A 20270-nucleotide genomic window follows, 5' to 3' on the forward strand; every position below is an offset into this window, starting at 1 on the left:
TTGGAACGCTGACTTCGTGCCAGGTGTCACCGACCGACATTTATATCTCTTCTCAGTGCAGCGCTTCGTGAAGAATGGGCTGCCATTCCTCAAGAAACCTTTCAGCACCTGATTGAACGTATGCCTGCGAGAGTGGAAGCTGTCATCAAGGCTAAGGGCGGACCGACACCATACCGAATTCCAGTATTACTGATGGGGGCTACCACGTACTTTTAAGTTATTTTGAGTCAGATGTCCGGATACTTATGATCGTATAGTGTACATCTGAAAGTTGATGTCTTCTCACGCCACTCGCATAACAATGAGGATGTAATTGATGTTTGTTTTAAATTCAGGCGGTAACGGCTGTCAGCGTTAGTTACCTTTGAGACTGGGCGTGGTGAGCTGATGTTTGTCAATACTGCCTTTAAGGCGACAAAGACCCCATTATTAACACCTCACTGAGATCGTGTAACAGGACTACGTGAAGCTGTGTGTTCCTTCTGAAGTATCGCAGAAAGTCTTGGCAGTTATGTAGCCCCTGTACATGATTGCAGGCAGCGGTGGTCACGAGAATGTACGGTGGCAAGAAGACTGGGCAGCGAACGGCCGCGTGGCACTAGCAAGAGGGAAGACCATCTTGTTCGGCGTATGGCTCTGGCGCATCGTACTGCACCTGGAGCAGCAATTTCTACTGAAAGTAGCATCTCGGTGACACAACCAACTATTACATATCGGCTTCTTTAAGGACAGCTCCGAGGCAGACTTCCTGTAGCGTGCATTCCACTGACTCTAAACGATCTACATTTACGACTTCAGTGGTATCAAGAAAGAGCTCATCGGAGGGCAGGTTGGAGGTCTGTTGGGTTTTATAATGCAAGCTGGTTCTGACTCGGTGCCAGTGATGGCCATGTGTTGGTTAGAAGGTAGCCATTTGACAGGGCCTGCAACCAACGTACCTGCGTGCTAGAAACGGTGGACCTACACTTGTTTTGGTCTGAGATGCGATTTGGTATGACAGCAGGAGGAGTCTCGTGGTTATTCCACGCACCCTGACAACTAATTTGTACGTCAGTCTGTTGATTCGACCTGTAGTGCTACCGTTCACGAACAGCATTGCAGGGGGTGTTTTCCAGCTGGATAACGCTTGTCCACATGCCTGTTGTAACTCAACATGCTCTCCAGAGTGTCGACATGTTGTCTTGGTCTGCTCGATCACTATATATGTCTCCAATCGTGGGCATACGTGAAGTGACATCCAGTGTCTTCGATAAAGACCGTCAACCGTCCCTTTATTGACCTGTACTACACAATGCATGCACGTTTACATACTTGCCTCCAATATTCTGGCGGTTAGACCGGTTATTAACGCGCCATCATTTCAGAATTGGGCCAACGGCCTTGCCGCAGTGGTAACACCGCTTCCCGTCAGATCAACGGCGTTAAGCGCTGTCGAGCTGGGCAAGCACTTCGACGGGTGACCATCTGCTGAGCGATGTTGGCTAGCGGGGGGACTCAGCCCTTGTGAGGCAAACTGAGGAGCTACTTGATTGAGAAGTAGCGGCTCCGGCCTCGGAAACTGACCTACGACTAGGAGAGCGGTCTGTTGACCACATGCCCCTCCAAGTCCGTATGCAGTGACGCCTGTGGGCTGAGGATGACACGGCGGCCATTCGGTACCTTTGGGACTTCATGGCCTGTGCGGGAGGAGTTAAGTTTTTTAGAATTGGAATGGCGTGATCTTGAAATGTTAATGACTTAAATATGTTACCTAATCACATGTATCCCGAAATTTTATTAACCTGTGTTAATTATTTTCTTTGTTGCTATTTTTTTTACATCATTGTATTTATGTGATTTAAAATACAGTCGGGTCCAGGCAGATTTAAACCTGCGGTAGCTAACCATTTACCACTTTTATCGGTGCAACCGTGGTATTGCATGGAGACATTGACAGCTCCATATGTTAGACAGTATTCAGCAGGTTAGTGCATTTTTGAGAAACAAATAATTGTCCATTTCAGGAAGAAGACGGAGCAAGCGAACCGGTACGAGATCGTATTCAGGACGATGGAGTTAAACGGACTGTTGCTGTGGCTGAGTAAAGGCAGAACGGCTACGAACCACTTCTCTCTGGCGGTCGTCAACGGGCAAGTGGAGATGAGCTTCGCCCTGGGTCGGAGGCACAAGCCGCTCCTCGTCAGGTCGCAGGTAAGCTGCGAGGCAGTGCGTGGGGCTGTGAGTAGCGTGCAGCGTGTAGCGTGGCGGCAGGACTTAGCAGAGCGTGTGTGCGCAGGTGTGGGTGAGCGACGGCGCGTGGCACCGCGTGGTGGCGCTGCGGCACCGCTGGAGAGCGGCGCTCCGTGTGGACGCCGGGGCTCCGGGGCGAGGGGCGGCGGCCGGCGGCGCCGCAGCCAGGCTGCGCACCGACGGCTGGCTCTGCCTAGGTAAGGCACAGCTGCGGGGACGCTGTTACCGCCGTCACCAGGAGCGTCGCACTGTAAGGGGGAAAAAGGGAAAGTGCTCTGACGGTTCCGTACAAACTTAATTACGTATATAAATACCCATAGTTTACCTACAGGTTCTGATGAGAGCCATCATCCGCAGCAAGCACAGAAATACTAGTTTTGCAAATAAAAGTTGTCTTTACGTGCTGAAGTGTAATTTACTTCTTACACACCCGTTTCGCCTTTTACTTTAAGACATCTTCAATGGATTAGTTATTTGCCTTTTTGAGTGGTATTTGTGTTTCCTCTCATCAGGTCACATACTGGAGGTCGCACTATATCTCCACTTAAGAAAAATAAGCACGTTTTCATGTTACGAAATCTTTTTCTCCCAATTTTCAGATTGTTCGCGATAATTGCTGTGGAGCACTATTAGTTGCCTGTCATTAGTTGTTGATATCTCACCGAAAAATGTGTTCATTTTGTCTCTCCCTATCTGGTTTGTAAACAAACAATACAAAATTCTGAAGAAACGAATTCGTAACTTGGAAACGTGCTCATTTATCGTATGTGAAGCTATAGCGCAGCCACCAGCATGTGAACTGATGAGATAAAACGCAAATACTAATCAAAAGGCAAATAACCATTCCACTGAAGACGTCTTAAAGTAAAAGTGAAACGCGTGTGGGAGAAATAAAATACTCTACAGCAACAAAAGGCGGTTATTATTTACAACTCGTATACAAACCACGTGGAAGGAAGGAAAATTTGGATTTTACTTCTCATCAACTGCCGGAGCGCATTTCGTGTTAGGGAACGGCGGGGAAAGAAACTGGCCGTGTGCTTTCCAAAGGAACTATCGAGACATTTGCATCAAGCAAGCTAGCAAAATGACGGAAAACCTAAATCTGGATGGCTGCACAGGGATTTGAATCACTGCTCTCGCGAATTGTAGTCGGGGTCTCACCACTTCTCTCGGTTAAACCACATAGAAAGCTCCTGTCCAGGACCATAAACAAACCTTCTTTGATTCCACGTCACGACATTCAGAGATTCCGAAGATTCATTACGATAAGAGGTACTTAAATGAAATGATAATTAAATGAACACCTGAAGCTGTCGACAGGCATTGATATACATCAACGGGGACAGTGGAAAATGCGTGCCCCGACCGGGACTCGAACCCAGGATCTGTTGCTTACATGGCAGACGCTCTGTCCATGCGAGCCACCGAGGGCACAGAGGATAGTGCAGCTGCAGGGATTTATCCCTTGCACGCTTCCCGAGAGACCCACATACCTAACTTAATGCCCACACACTACATTCGTAGTGCCCCGGCCCACTACACTCATTACTCGCGGCAGACAATCTGACCGAATCCCGTAAGAGTTCGGGCAATGCGTGTGCATCTGCACAGAAGAAGAAGGTCAATGGCTGGTTAGCCTTAACTATATGGAGATGGTATTTGTCCGAAGGAACAGATACCATCTCCATAGAGGTACGTAACGTGCTATAATCTGAGTCAGAGGTCACGTTACATTTCTGTAACCCTAATCATTTGTGATTCGCGGTATTGCACGTAATCTGAGGCATATGCTGATTCCAGTCGTATGCATCCTTCGTGGTGGTGCAGTTTTCATAGACGTTAAGAGTATTTCCAGAAGTGACAGTGGAAGGGTGAGACTGCATCTCAAAGCCGACGCTGCAGCTTGACGAGAGCGAGGGCTCGTCTTACAAGAAATTGTAAATACCGTGGTGACGCAGCTGCTCCGATACTCCTCTTTTTCAAAATCCCGGTATGGAAATTCCTATAGTAGTTCAGTTTGATTCCAGAATGGTTTCCTCATCAGGATACGACGCGGCTGAAGCTTCAAAGTTATCGGGCAGCGGCTGCGATGGACTGGAAGGAGTCGGTGCTAGATGGCGACAGGTAGTCATCGCCGCTGCAGTTTCGTTTCAAGCGGCAGCCTCAGTGAACAAGAACATTTGGGTTGTGGCGGAAGACTAGTGGCAGGTGGCCGTTGTGTTTCATTGGCACATGTAGTGTGTCCGTGGAGCACAGGAGGCCGAGGTACAAACAACGCTTTCCAGGGCTCAGTCTTGAAGGCCTTCTATTGGAGCATAAGCCACAATATAACGCGGTGGGACAGTGGATTCTGAAATCAGCCAGAAAAGGGATCACGAGTCCCATTAGAGGGCATCTTTCACGGGAGGAAAGGGTATTAATATACGAGAAGAAGCCGCAGTCTAATGACCACGATTGCAATGGTCTTCCGATTCCGCGATGGCTTTGTGAAATAAATCTAGTCATCCTGCCCAAACTCAAGACGCAAGGCTAATAAACAAGCAGAAGACGGAATGTTTGTGATATCTGTAGCTAAAATCTCAAACTTTCGGCAACTGCCTGCCTGCATCATCGTCGTCACGGCCTGTCTGACTGTCGTCAAACTGTCTAAGTTCTTGCTTTTATGGACAGAGGACGGCATCTGATCGGCAAAAATGTGACATGGACATGATGTATGCTGAGGTGGTGCGCTTGTACAGATTACACATGCGTCTGCTGACCAATGTCGCTTGCAGCTCCACCACTTATATCAGGCAGTAAAATGTGAGTAATCTTCCTCTGTGGGTGGAAAATTAAAGAAATTCTTGAAACTGTGCTGGCTCGAGAGGGATTTATAATATTTCGAATGAGTGTAATGGCGGTTACGTGGACCAGTCTATACGGACTACCGGCGATCTCTGTGTTGAGCATCAGCACCACATCAAACTCAGTAATGCAGACTGTGAAATAAACACAAGACTATGTTTGAACAAACAAGAATTCTGCCTCTGGCATCGAACTATTCAGATTGGTGATCCATGGTGATTAGACTGTGTGGTAATAACGGAGATACTGGGCAGTGTGCCTTACAATGCGTGGACGCATGTCCTTGATGAAGAAAGAGCACAGAGAAGGACTTATCACAGTTTTCCGTTTGGTGTACGTGGTTGCGTGGCAGGCGACTGTGGACAACGGGCGCCAACGTAATCTATGCACGTACTGGGCGCCACCTCTGCAAGCGCGATCTCTGTGACGTAATTCATCCAATCAGATGCCGTCCTCTGGGCAAGGCAGTTGTCGAACGCTAGGGAATGTATTCTAATTTGACGCGGCAAATTGATCGACAACCTTTTATGCAAATTTGTTACCATACCATTAAAGACGATCAAAAAATGTATTATATTTCCACTACCTAAACAATGGAGAAATTTTTCTCCTGTAATGACGCCCAGTTCTTTAAGTACACATTTGATTTATTCAAAATTTATTCAACATAGCTATTCACTGTATGTGTTTTGTAGCCAGGAGACGGATGCTTAAAGTAAGCAGTCAGTTACTCAACTTGCTTGCACTAGACAACTTTTATGATTGATGCAATGTGTCGCAAATATTATAAGTAAAGTATTCCACCCATTGGCGCAAGTAGCAATGTCTGTTTGTTTCTTACTGGACAGATTATAATATCCACATCTCGACTGGAGAGGTGGATAAAATAGACGGCAGACCGTTGGATCCCACCTGTAAAAGAGGTCATGGCTGGACATATAGACAGTTATACCACACCACATGAGAATTTCTGACATCGTGTTGGGATTCGCTGGCGCAGCGCAACTCTGTACAGTTGGGATTGCCTTGGCATTCCATGACTTTACAAACTGGTGCAACAAAAGTAGTCACGCCTACGTATTCCCGTCCCCGATATCCTACGATGTGTACCTGGGAAGAATTTACACTCCTGGAAATGGAAAAAAGAACACATTGACACCGGTGTGTCAGACCCACCATACTTGCTCCGGACACTGCGAGAGGGCTGTACAAGCAATGATCACACGCACGGTACAGCGGACACACCAGGAACCGCGGTGTTGGCCGTCGAATGGCGCTAGCTGCGCAGCATTTGTGCACCGCCGCCATCAGTGTCAGCCAGTTTGCCGTGGCATACGGAGCTCCATCGCAGTCTTTAACACTGGTAGCATGCCGCGACAACGTGGACGTGAACCGTATGTGCAGTTGACGGACTTTGAGCGAGGGCGTATAGTGGGCATGCGGGAGGCCGGGTGGACGTACCGCCGAATTGTTCAACACGTGGGGCGTGAGGTCTCCACAGTACATCGATGTTGTCGCCAGTGGTCGGCGGAAGGTGCACGTACCCGTCGACCTGGGACCGGACCGCAGCGACGCACGCATGCACGCCAAGACCGTAGGATCCTACGCAGTGCCGTAGGGGACCGCACCGCCACTTCCCAGCAAATTAGGGACACTGTTGCTCCTGGGGTATCGGCGAGGACCATTCGCAACCGTCTCCATGAAGCTGGGCTACGGTCCCGCACACCGTTAGGCCGTCTTCCGCTCACGCCCCAACATCGTGCAGCCCGCCTCCAGTGGTGTCGCGACAGGCGTGAATGGAGGGACGAATGGAGACGTGTCGTCTTCAGCGATGAGAGTCGCTTCTGCCTTGGTGCCAATGATGGTCGTATGCGTGTTTGGCGCCGTGCAGGTGAGCGCCACAATCAGAACTGCATACGACCGAGGCACACAGGGCCAACACCCGGCATCATGGTGTGGGGAGCGATTTCCTACACTGGCCGTACACCTCTGGTGATCGTCGAGGGGACACTGAATAGTGCACGCTACATCCAAACCGTCATCGAACCCATCGTTCTACCATTTCTAGACCGGCAAGGGAACTTGCTGTTCCAACAGGACAATGCACGTCCGCATGTATCCCGTGCCACCCAATGTGCTCTAGAAGGTGTAAGTCAACTACCCTGGCCAGCAAGATCTCCGGATCTGTCCCCCATTGAGAATGTTTGGGACTGGATGAAGCGTCGTCTTACGCGGTCTGCACTTCCAGCACGAACGCTGGTCCAACTGAGGCGCCAGGTGGAAATGGCATGGCAAGCCGTTCCACAGGACTACATCCAGCATCTCTACGATCGTCTCCATGGGAGAATAGCAGCCTGCATTGCTGCGAAAGGTGGATATACACTGTACTAGTGCCGACATTGTGCATGCTCTGTTGCCTGTGTCTATGTGCCTGTGGTTCTGTCAGTGTGATCATGTGATGTATCTGACCCCAGGAATGTGTCAATAAAGTTTCCCCTTCCTGGGACAATGAATTCACGGTGTTCTTATTTCAATTTCCAGGAGTGTATTTCCACTACCTAAACAATGGAGAAATTTGTCTCCTGTAATGACGCCCAGTTCTTTAAGTACACACTTGATTTATTCAAAATTTATTCAACATAGCTATTCACTGTGTGTGATTTGTAGCCAGAAGACGGATGCTTAAAGTAAGCAGTCAGTTACTCAACTTGATTGCACTAGTCAACTTTGATGATTGATGCAATGTGTCGCAAATATTATAAGTAAAGTATTCCACCCATTGGCGCAAGTAGCAATGTCTGTTTGTTTCTTACTGGACAGATTATAATATCCACATCTCGACTGGAGAGGTGGATAAAATAGACGGCAGACCGTTGGATCCCACCTGTAAAAGAGCTCGTGGCTGGACATATAGACAGTTATACCACACCACATGAGAATTTCTGACATCGTGTTGGGATTCGCTGGCGCAGCGCAACTCTGTACAATTGGGATTGCCTTGGCGTTCCAAGACTTTACGAACTGGTGCAACAAAAGTAGTCACGCCTACGTATTCCCGTCCCCGATATCCTACGATGTGTACCTGGGAAGAATTTATATCAATGCAGTCCAGTGGATTGAACGGCGCTCGTTTCTGGGCTAAAACTGAATAGTGCTTGAAATTGTGGTCATTTATTACTTTTTAGCAAATATGTATTATCATGAATGCGATGCTTCTGATTCGAAAAATAATAGTAATAAGTATATCATCTTGTAATGAAGTTTCAAGTAATGACAAAGGTTCTTCAGTTTCCGCCTACAGTAATTCTGTACTACACCTTAGTTACAATAGTATAATTAGTTATCTATATATTTATCTGATTCAAAACAAAGGAATAACTTGTCAACGCAGTGCAACATAAAATTTATAACTTTCTTTGGGTTCGTGCAGCAGTGAATGTATGCCCAGTCTTTATTTAGAGGCTGTAGTGAACATGTCCAACTGCTGTGACAGAGCCACTAAGTATGAAATCACGTTTTCGGTTGCAGGAGGGTCCCGCTCCTTGCCGCCTGGTTTGCCAATGTCCTACTACGTCGGCTTCAAAGGCTGCATCAAGGAACTTCTGGTGTCCAGAAAACAACTCAGCGTCCTGGAGCGAGTTGATGAACACAAAAACTTCATTGAATACTGCCACGAAAACGAAGTGTGATTGACCATCGTGCCAATGGACATCTGTTATACAGTTCCTGCGTGTTGTGAATTCAGTTGGTTTTCAATAATACTCTAAACAGTGCCTACAGTTTTTATATGTGGTGCACTAACGTTCTGATTTTTGAATGAGAGGGATGCTTTAACAAGGAGAAACTTGTCACCTGTAGTAGACTACTGACTTTTATTTATATAGGTGAAATAACTGTTACGTAAATACTCAACACATTTATTCTATTTCAACGTTTCTTTTCTTCGTTTCCTGTTTCCTTAACGTTCATTAACGTTGCGGCGGTCAGTGTAAGGAGTGGCAGATCGTAATGTGAAATGTGATAACATTCTAGTCCATATAAAGTGACTGTATAATTTTGTGTCAAATTGTGTGACGTATAGTGTATGTGGAGTAGTACTGTGGCCGAAGGCGTTCTTAGAACACTAAAGACATGATCTGGCAGCTACGTAATTTTTACAAGGTAAAAAACTAGTAAAAACTGCTGTTCTCGTCCCAACTACCGTTAAGTCCGGTAGTTGGGCATTTGTAGCAGCCTCATTGTTGAATTGGATTAGAACAGTAGTACGAGTACCTGGTTGTGTCTACGAACTTCTAAGCTTTAAGATATGTGCTCCGAACTTTTTTTTAAGTATTTCTCTCATACTAGTAACTTTGTTAGTTTCATGTGTACAAAATGTATCTTAGTTCGAGACATGTGTAAACAAAGTATTTTTATATATCGAGAAATAGCAATAATTAATAATGTAATTTTAAAATCAGTGACAATAAGGTACAAATAATACGTGAGCTACCAGTGGGTTGTGGATTGCTTCTAATGATAGAAAAACTGCCACTGAATCACTCTTCCATTTTTTTAAGACTTCTATTCAAATTTTAAGACCTAGTACATACATAACAGTATGAATAAAATTTGTTTGTCTGTTCTTATATTAACGTATTACGCATCCAACATTTTACTGCTCCCTCAGAAATTAACACCCTACCAGCTACCGATCTTCAGTTACCATAAAATAGTAACCCATTTGCAGGCTCTCCTGCAGTCAGCAAAAGCAGTTCACCAGGAGGAATGATTCTAACGACAGGTAAAGAGAGAGGCTTTTCACAGGATTTATTCAGTAGTACACGATCTGATCGAATAGAGCAAATCGTTATACCTGCGTTGGCAATAGGAAGATGCTGTATTCAAATTCACACCAATATCATCTCACTTTGGTCTTTCACTGGTTTGAGTACGTCATATAGAACGAAAACTTGAATCGTTCCTTCAACTATACCATGGACGAGTCCTCTCACTTTTATCTCTCCAACACATCTTATTTTCTCTACATAATTCACATTTCCAATTCCGACGGAGCGAGTGAATAGCTTTCGTGATTCAGACTCGACTTCTACCTTGAAGACGCAGTGTTCTGATCGCTAATAGTTCACAGTGGTTTAGTCTTTGCGAGGCTACTGCCTCTGATGAACAGTGGGATAGCTGCTTAAACAGGCCATGCTCGTTTCCTCCCTCAACACGTTGCGAAGTACGCTAGGTTTCCTCTTCAAATGACATAGCCGTAGTTGAAAATTAAAATGTAAACTCCATTATTTTCCTTATTTTGCTTACGTTTAAACGTAACAAAAATGTCGAAGATCTGGATGTGGTACAAGAAATTTCCAGCTCTGAGACGAAAATTAAGCAAGGATGATGAATGTACCAGTCGTCTTCTCTCTTACGACTACTCGGCACAACCGCAAAAGCATGTGTCCAAGGAGACTGTTTGCCTTGAAAATTGCAGCACCATGAAGATAACATGCAAAAAAAGTCAAATTGGCACGAAGTGCACTACTGGTTGCTTATAATTAAACTGCAGCTACTTACGGATGTGCAGTGAGGGCCGCAATTATCGTATTACAGCAAAAGTTGCTAGATATACTAGTGCATTAATGCGGAACCGATTTACGCTGAAAAATATAGTTCCAATTTTGGCCATCACGCACGAATCTGGCGCAGGGAAATCAAGAAAGACTCACAGATATGTTTCCATAATTAATGGATTAGGAACGGAACGTGGGCAGAAAAAGTCAAACAAATGTGAAAGGCATAATCTTGACTTTATTATTAACTACCAGTTACGCAATTTGTTCAGTATTAGCACCTGAAAGTCTACGGAGCCCTGTAACCGTAAAACGACGTGCTCAGCAGTTGCTCGCAGCAGTTCCGGTGAGGTGTGAGCGACGTGTTCCTGTACATTACCCTTCAGATTAGATGGAAACAGAATGTGTCCCTGGTAAAGGCGTTTTTTTAGATATCCCCAGAACCAAAAGTCAAATGGATTCACACGAGGAGAACTTGCATGCCATGCATCTGGGGAACATCTGGAGAAAACACGTTCGCGAAGGTTGCAGTAAGCAGGTCTTTCACTGGGAATGCGACACGAGGTGTTGCCCCATATTGCAGGAAAACAATAGTTTGCACACAGCTGAGTTCTTCCAAAGCAGGGATCACATGCTGTACAAGGAGATCTCGATAACGTTCAGAAGTCACGGTAGACCTAACAGGCCCTCTGGCTGTATTCTATTCAAAGAAGAACGGAGAAAGAATAAAGGTGCTTGTAAAAGCACACCACAGAGTCACATAAGGCGCACCTTTTGCATGGTCATTTACAGCAACAGCAACTTCTTCAGTAACTGCGATTGGAACAGGAAACCATACTCCTCCAGGTATTACGTCAATCTCACGCGTGTTTTCGAATTTCGTTAATCAGTTTCTTTAAACGATTTAATGATCTCGGGCCTCTCTTCAGACGTTACAGTCGGCGATATTCTCTCAGAACAGGACTGTAATTGCTGTTGTTCACGTAAAACCGTTTCACTAACAGCGCACGGTCTTTGTGCCCGATAGCCATACTGTTCACGTTATGGCTTGTCAAATGACAAGGTAGATGTCATACCGTCAGTTCACAGCGCCAGATTCGCATCCGGTGGCCACAGATAGAAGTATTTTTTTTCTTTTTTTTCCCCAGCGTAAATCGGTTCCGTATCAACGCATCAGTATATCTACCAAGTTTCGGTGCCACACGATAATTACATGTCACGACGGACCTTCGTGACAAGTTGGCTCAAATGGCTCTGAGCACTATGGGACTCAACTGCTGTGGTCATCAGTCCCCTAGATCTTAGAACTACTTAAACCTAACTAACCTAAGGACACCACACACATCCATGCCCGAAGCAGGATTCGAACCTGCGACCGTAGCAGTCGCACGGTTCCGGACTGCGCGGCTAGAACCGCGAGACCACCGCGGCCGGCGTGACAAGTTGCACATTAATTGTAGGTACGTAGTATGTGGTTGTATATGCCAATGATAAACATTTTAGCGTAACAGCAGAAATGAGTACCGACATCTACCTTCTACCTAAAAGAAAATGTAACACAGCAGGTCTCCCATTCAAAAGTAGCATCTGAATGTGGGCAGTGAATCGTTCCTTTCATCCGTATCTTAGAGTTCCCGTCGGGCGAAATCATTTACGTTGCCGCGGACAGAATCCACACCACTCTTGCCGACGTGCGGCGCGCCACACCCATTAGCGACTCACTGCTCCGCATATTTAGCACGTTCACGCCGGTGTGTACCACAGGTGGCTCATACTCGTCTCTACCAAGTATGTTACCAGCAATACACAAACGTATGATATAATATCTATAAGCAAGGTGCAACGATCAGCTGTGAATACAATTTTGCGTGTCCCGTCAATGAGAGAGCTTCCTGAATAAATGAGAGATTTTATAATTTGTGATTAATTTAGTGTAAAATATTATTTTTGATCTCTCGCTGCTGTAAAAGAACGGGCGTTTGAATCCGACCGCCTTCCCACGGCGAGAGACGGCTGTCGGACGCAGGAAAGCGTGAACATGCCCGTCACTCTACAACGAAAAACACTTGGTAGCGCCGCCATGAACATGTTTATCGGAACCTGTTACCAGTGGATTCAGATTGTCTGAACTGCTACACATGATCCCTGAGACGAGGTTCTACTTCACATCTCAGAAAATAATTCAAAGCCCTTTTGGTATCTAACTACTTTAAGAAAAGAGTCCAAGATCCGAACAATGTACCGGAAATGTTCAACGCTAACAGTACAACTGGCTATTTGCATATGCCGATGGTAACTGTCATAACTATCCACATGGAAAAGCTCATTTAAAACAACCACGTTCAAATTTGCACGGAAACAAATGAAATTTAGTGGTATCAATAAACTCTAACCAAGTCTGTCACTTTTAATCAATCACACTCCCAGCTAGTTAATGTCTCCATGCGCTACTGTGAGCTCATCTTTTACCGAACAAGTCCCCACTCATTGAACTACAATACTCACAGGGAATAACCAGAAAGGGCGTAGGCAGAATTTGACGTCCACCCATCACAACACACTTTCGAGTATTTTGTAGGCTTTCAATACTAGAGAAGTAAGACCCCGCACTTAAAAATTGAAAAGCCTCCGCCGCCGAGGGACCACAACTCGCCGTTTCGACTCCGACGAAGGCTGCCGGCCATCTCCTCGATTTCGGGTGCACCAAACCGCTCCACGACGTTATTTAACATGCAGGCCTTTCAGACAACCAGAATCTGGAGCAGAAAGTAAACACTGTTATTGACTATTCCCTTTCTCTGCTTACAGCCCTTCGAAAGGTGCTGCCTCCTTCCACGATGTTAAGAACCTTCTATGCAACAGCCGCCGCCCAGAAATATCGCTCGGAAGCCAGTCTAATAGTCTCCAACCGGCTCTCATTTCTTAGAAGCAGGGAAAATCCAAACCATCTCTTTCAGGCTGAATAAAAACCGCCTTCCACCTGCCGCCGGCAGCTGGCAGAGGCGAATACAATACCGAAACTGGGCTATAGCATCTGGGCAGCTAGAAAAAGATACTCAACAGCTGTTTGCGAGAAGATTGAGATGTGACTAGGGCCTCCCGTTAGGTAGACTGTTCGCCGGGTCCAAGTCTTTCGATTTGACGCCACTTCGGCGACTTGCGCGTCGATGGGGATGAAATGATGATGATTAGGGCAACACAACATCCAGTCCCTGAGCGGAGAAAATCTACGACTCAGCCGGGAATCGAACCCGGACCCTTAGGACTGACATTCTGTCGCGTTGACCATCCAGCTACTGGGGGCCGACAAGATTGAGATATTGTACCAGCAAGCGTCCGAATTCGGCAGTGGCAGGACCGTGGCTTGTTGAGAGTGTTTACCATCTCACGATGCTGACACCTCCGTTGGTCGTCATCCCACGAATGTCGTGCGAATACGGAATCTATGTGTTCACGTCGGCAATACCCAACGTCTTACACGATCTCACTGACCCCTGCGAAACTAGCGCCCAAGAGGACAGACACATTCGTTGCTCGGCCGTACAGGATCGACAGCCACGCCTCGTATTTTGAGCGAGAAAACGGGCTTGTTTACAGCCACAGAAGCAGCTGTAAGGGCAGTGCGACATCTGAAACAACTTGGAGTATTACCATAACGACCACTGTCGTGACTTGGCATGATGCAGCAGCAGCAGCAATGATGCTTGAAGACAGCTCGAGTTCCACCCTTCAGTAACGAAACCGAGCAGCACATGTTCCCCATGCTGTTGTAGCATACCTCGATACAGATGGTGCTCGATTGTTGCTCCGACGAGCAACCACATTCTCCAGCACTTGCACTCATCGAAAACACGTCATGCGTTACTGAGAGACTAGGTCGCCACCAATCGACAGCCACTGTTATTGCTGAATTCTGACACTGCGCTGAAGCAGCGTAGAATGACTTATTCGTATCTGTCATCGAAGCTCATTTCACCTCGACGCCCATCTGTCTTAAGGTCATTGTTGCTACGAGAGGTGGCGGCTCAGTGCACTAAATTCCGCACCTTGTATACCTCAAAATAATCTACAAATTTATTAATTTATTCTTTCTTCTTTCTATGCGAAGTAAAATTTTCTGACCTTCCAGATATTGAATGTTAATGGGCAGCACGGTACCTGCGACAGACGCTATCAGCTAACTCTGCGTCCCCAACTGAAACAGATGTTGATTGTGGTCGCCAGTAGTGCTAAAGGCACATAGCTAAGTTAAAAGTCACAAATGTTTTCTGTCTGCATCAATCCTATTGGGTTCACGTAAATTACAAGATCAGCGTACTGGACTGGAAACATACAAAGCTGACAGTCCTCTTCTAATTGTCTTCTGGTTCTGCAACATCGTTCGCAAATATCAGAAACGAAAAGAGTTTGAGGGTAACAGTTAAAAATGTAAATGTTAGAAAGTCACACCAAAATTAAACATCGAAATTTATGGTAGATTCCCTCTTTAACAAACCGTTTCTACAGACACCAGCACTTCCAGCTACATATTAGCTGTCTGACTTGAAGCAACAAGGGAAACGAGCAATACCAACAGTTTGGTCTAAAAGGTCGCGCATTTCGCGAGTCAGCTATTATTGGTACAAAGCTTTCGACGTAAGTAAACTGACACGTGCCTGCCCTAGAATCTTTGTAAGTAACCTGTTTAGGTTTTTATGTTGGTAACGTCACGTAGCGCTCTTTATGAAAATCACTGGCTGTGCTGTGTGCAGTCTGTGGCTGGTTGGCATTGTTGGAATTGGAATATCTGCTATTGTAGTGTTGGACAGTTGGATGTGAACAGCACGTAGCGTTGCACAGTGGGAGGTGAGCCGCCAGCAGTGGTGTATGTGGGAAGGGAGATGGCAGAATTCTGAGTGCAGACGATCTGGACGTGTGTCCATCAGAAAGAGTAAATGTATAATACTGGATATCATGTATGATGAATTTTGAACATTATTAAGGTAAATACGTTGTTTGTATTTGAGGTATTGAATAGAATTGGGGAGGAATTGTGGCACAACTTAACAAGAAGAAGGGATCGGTTGGTAGGACATGTTCTGAGGCATCAAGGGATCACCAATTTAGTACTGGAGGGCAGGGTGGAGGGTAAAATTTGTAGAGGGAGACCAAGAGATGAATGCACTAAGCGGATTCAGAAGGATGTAATCAGCAGCAGGTACTGGGAGATGAAGAAGCTAGCACAGGATAGAGTAGCATGGAGAGTTGCATCAAGCCAGTCCAGGACTGAAGACCACAACAACAACAACAATAACAACATTGTTTGTTCTGTATCAAAAACTTTCATTTGCTAATTATGCCTATCAGTAGTTAGTGCCTTCAGTAGTTAGAATCTTTTATTTAGCTGGCAGTATTGGCGCTCGCTTTATTGCAGTAGTTCGAGTAACGAAGATTTTTGTGAGGTAAGTGATTCATGAAAGGTATAGGTTATTGTTAATCAGGGCCATTCTTTTGTAGGGATTTTTGAAAGTCAGATTGGGTTGCGTTAAAAATATTGTGTGTTAGTTTAGGGTTGATCAGAATAAGCAAAGAGAGAAATGTCAGAGTACGTTCAGTTCTGCTCAGCTGTTTGAAAATCAAATAATGTAAGAGGTTTATCAGCAAAGTAATTCATAAATTCTTGTAAGGGGACGTTTCATATGAACGCAAACAATTTATTTACCTTAATAATGTTCAAAATTCATCATACATGATATCCAGTATTACAAATTTACCCTTTCTGATGGACACACGTCCAGATCGTCTGCACTCAAAATTCTGCCATCTCTCTTCCCACATCCACCACTGCTGGCGACTCACCTCCCACTGCCCAACGCTACGTGCTGTTCACATCCAATTGCCCAACACTACAATAGTGAATATTCCAATTCCAACAATGCCAACCAGCCACAGACTGCACACAGCACAGCCAGTGATTTTCATAAAGAGCGCTACGTGACGTTACCAACATAAAAACCTAAACAGCCTATTACACCTTAAATGCCTTCTACTGTCGTGGCGTCAGTAGTACACAGTGATTTCAGTGCAACACGACTCTATGTTTAGAATCACGGAACTTATATTGTAGGGCGTTTACAACAATTCAAACCACAGGTATCAACATACATAAAACCAAAGATATAAGTGTCTTTGTTTCTATTAATGTTCATTATCTTACAGTGGGCTAACCAGCTGAACCAGACGTGCTAGCTATTGTCTGATGTGCGCAGTATTACCATCCTCTTGAATTAAAGCCACGTCACCATATCAGAAGTCGATACATCTAGGAAACGTGTCCCTAACTTCACGAAAGAGACCTGTCCCTAAACTCACGGAAGCTAAAGCTAGCTTCTGACGTAGTTTGAAGTCTTTCATCTGACCGCGTGTGACAGTAGGTTCGAGACAGTGGCCACATTCAGTAGCCCTTCAACGACCAGAAAGTGGGCCGTGACCTCCAGGAGAGAAAGGTCAAGGTGGTGTAGAGTTGTTTTGCAGTTAATTTTGATCGTCCCAATACTTTCCGTAAGAATCACCTGACGGTGCCCACCATCCTCTCCCGCCGTTCTCCCCACCAAGACCTCTGTGGGACAATGAACTTACAACTGAGTCTGTTTCTGGCAAGAAAGCGATGGGTCCCTGAATTGATCAGTGAATTACATAGTTCAGAAAATTCTGCGTTGGCGGCGTAGAAGGCCTTTGCGTTGTCAGTGTAGATGGTGTCCGGCAATCCGCGTCTACTAGCAAATCTCTGTAGGGCCATACAAAATGTGTCGATGTTCATACTGGAGCAGAATTCTAAATGCAATGCCGGCGTTGCTGCTCAGGCGAAGACTGTTATACAGGCCTTTTCCAAAGTCATGCCTATCTTGATGTAAAGATGATCTGCAAAGCCGGTGCAGTTGTCGAGTTGCTATCTTCTTCGACTGTTCATGATCTCGCATGCTAAACATGCATGGAGGACCTTTTCAATGATTTGACGACCTTTAAGTATACAAAATTCTTCCGAAGTTCGGATGACACAACTCGGGCACAAGATGATGAAGATCAATATGAGTTTGAAAGCCGGCCGGAGTGCCATTTTTTTTTCTGTTTGAAAGATGAGGAGTCTCCCACAATTACGAGGCCCACCAAAGAGCGCTGGATATCATTGTCCACTGCTGAGGTCTGAAAACTGCGACTACTAACAGAAGAAAGGGTCGTCTTCAGCAACGGATGAAAGTGAGCAATTTTAGAGTCTGTGGTTTCGGTTTGACATTCTGAAGTGCTTGGTTTTCCCGCGTGAAACATTGTTGTTTGACGATAGTGACCGAGTAATTGCATATGTTTGAGAGCTCGTCTGGTGCCAACTCTCCAGCAAGTTTATTTTGTGACGAATATTATGTGCGAAGCAAAGGATCCAATCAGTTGTACGAATCACTCTCTAGTAACAAGTGGATCTGGAAGTTTCTGTGAGACTGGAAGATCACATGCATTATACTTCTTTTCTCTTCTGGGAGGTCAAGACTCAGTTTATATTACTGGATGGTCAGTATTCTTCTGGGCGTGCAAGCCACGGTAGGCATTTCCACCAAACATGCACAGATTGGATTTGATTGTCAAGAAGTCTCCATGTTAGGTTGTCCACTGGGTTATCGTATACAAGACAATGTCTCCATTGGCTAGGAAACGTATATGCATGACCTTCATTCATTCCGTTTGTCCAGCCTAAGGCCACTGTAGCGATAGTCCACAACATTGCATGAGTAATGTCTTACTCTGTAGCTGCGCAGAAATATGTTAATAATTTTGCTCCCACCAGTACAGCTAGAAGCTCGAGAGGTGCAGGTCTGCTCTTGCTACAGTCTGTGAATCATTGTGTTGCAGTGTAAATCACTGCGGGTGTATAGAGCTGCCCCATGCGCTCGTTCCGAAGCACCACAAAATTCACGAAAATGGACGTCGTGGATTTTAGTATATCCAACGCGGGATAAGAAGGCATGACCATGAAGATAAAATGGACACTCAGGTATTTCGCCGCATTGACTGATCATTCGGTAGCAGTTCTTTCCAATCATTCCTCTACACGCAATTTCTTGGAATAATAGTTGAGTCAGTACTGACACAGGAGAAAATAGTTCTAGTGAGCTATAAAGTTTAAATGGTTCAAATGGCTCTGAGCACTATGGGACTTAACTTCTGAGGCCCTAGAACTTAGAACTACTTAAACCTAAATAATCTAAGGACATCACACACATCCATGCCCGAGGCAGGATTCGAACCTGCGACCGTAGCGGTTGCGCGGTTCCAGACTATAGCGCCTAGAACCGCTCGGCCACCCCGGCCGTCTATTAAGTTTAGCTATGGACTGTAACAGTTTCTTTTTGGTAGCATATACATTAGGTAGTTCTTCTTTAATATCATCTGTGTTGAAGTAGACGCTGTCCATCGCTTTATTCCAATATATGCCAAAATCTTGAGTCTGCTTTAATCTCTCACCGTTCGACCCTCTATATACCTTGCAACTGATCTGAAGTAGTGACTCATTTCGCTAATCGAAAGTTCAATAATTTCTTACTGGCTATTACTTCATAATACATAGCAATAGCTTCATTGTTGTTATCTGCGCCAAACGCGATGTCACCTATGAAAATATTATTGGCCAGTATATGCCGGGGATGGAAATGTCGTCTCATCCCTAGAAGCGCGTCTCTCCAAAGTTGCCAGAAGCAGGAATGATATGCTGGAGGGGCCAAAGTCTAATGAAACGGATAAGTTTCTCTGACTATTTTGACAAAAGTTGTGCCGCAGAAATCTTATCAAATCCACGTCGTCTTCGTACAAGCTGACTTGCAGAAATGCTTGCGCAGTATCGCTAATAATCACTACGGGATATAATCGGAGACATTACAGAACAGCAAATGTTTCTGGCAGGAGATTTAGTTCCACCTCTAACATTTTGTTGAAAGCGCAGGCTTTGGTCTCAAGAGAAAACGAGTTTCTCCTTCTTAGCTGCTTGATGCGGAAGGAAAAACATTGTGTTACTCGGGTCTTCAGGGAGGAACTCTACATGGTTCTTTGTAACATAGTCTAACGAGAGACGTTGGCAAATGTTCTATAAGGAGCAGTTCCTAACAAGTCCTTTACGTTAATTACGGAATCTACTTTCCACGTCGGTCGGTGAGTAGAATATAGAACAATATTTTGTTGCTTAGGAAGACGAACCACTATTCTATGACTATGCACCAGACAGGGCTCCTGAAATTTTTGAAGGAGGCCAGAATCTTTATTGGTCTTTACTGGACTATAATGAGAGGTTAACCCAACTGTTTCTAGATCCCAAAATAGCCTCAATTTGTCGTCTTTGGGCATTTGAGTGTGGAATATAAGGAGCGATACAAATTTTCCCTTTGAGGACATTGCTGCAGAGTGTATGCGATCCAGAGGGACTCCTATGCAGGCATATAAGCACCGACACGCAGGAAAGGGTCTAGCGTGCCATTCGAACGGAAACTTTTTGATCACCCTTTATACAAAGTTAACAACAGCTAAATTCGCACAAATGGCAGGCTGGCTCCCACTGACGATCAAACTGAATATTGTGGGAAACATCTACCAATAATGATCACTGCCAATTAAAAG

General features: G+C 45.3%; 1 protein-coding gene across 1 annotated transcript in view; it reads left to right on the forward strand.

Moving 5' to 3' along the window:
• LOC126330717 (agrin-like) overlaps positions 1-9704 on the forward strand; it is a 195961-nt gene extending 186257 nt beyond the window's left edge. Inside the window, exons 20-22 of the mRNA XM_049996390.1 lie at positions 2004-2190; positions 2276-2426; positions 8605-9704. Of these exons, the coding sequence (XP_049852347.1) occupies positions 2004-2190; positions 2276-2426; positions 8605-8765 (499 nt within the window). The 3' untranslated portion in view covers positions 8766-9704. The remainder of the gene's footprint in view (positions 1-2003; positions 2191-2275; positions 2427-8604) is intronic.
• The last annotated feature ends 10566 nt before the right edge of the window (positions 9705-20270 follow it).

This window comes from Schistocerca gregaria, chromosome 2, assembly GCF_023897955.1.
Source record: "Schistocerca gregaria isolate iqSchGreg1 chromosome 2, iqSchGreg1.2, whole genome shotgun sequence".
Taxonomy (NCBI): Eukaryota; Metazoa; Arthropoda; class Insecta; order Orthoptera; family Acrididae; genus Schistocerca; species Schistocerca gregaria.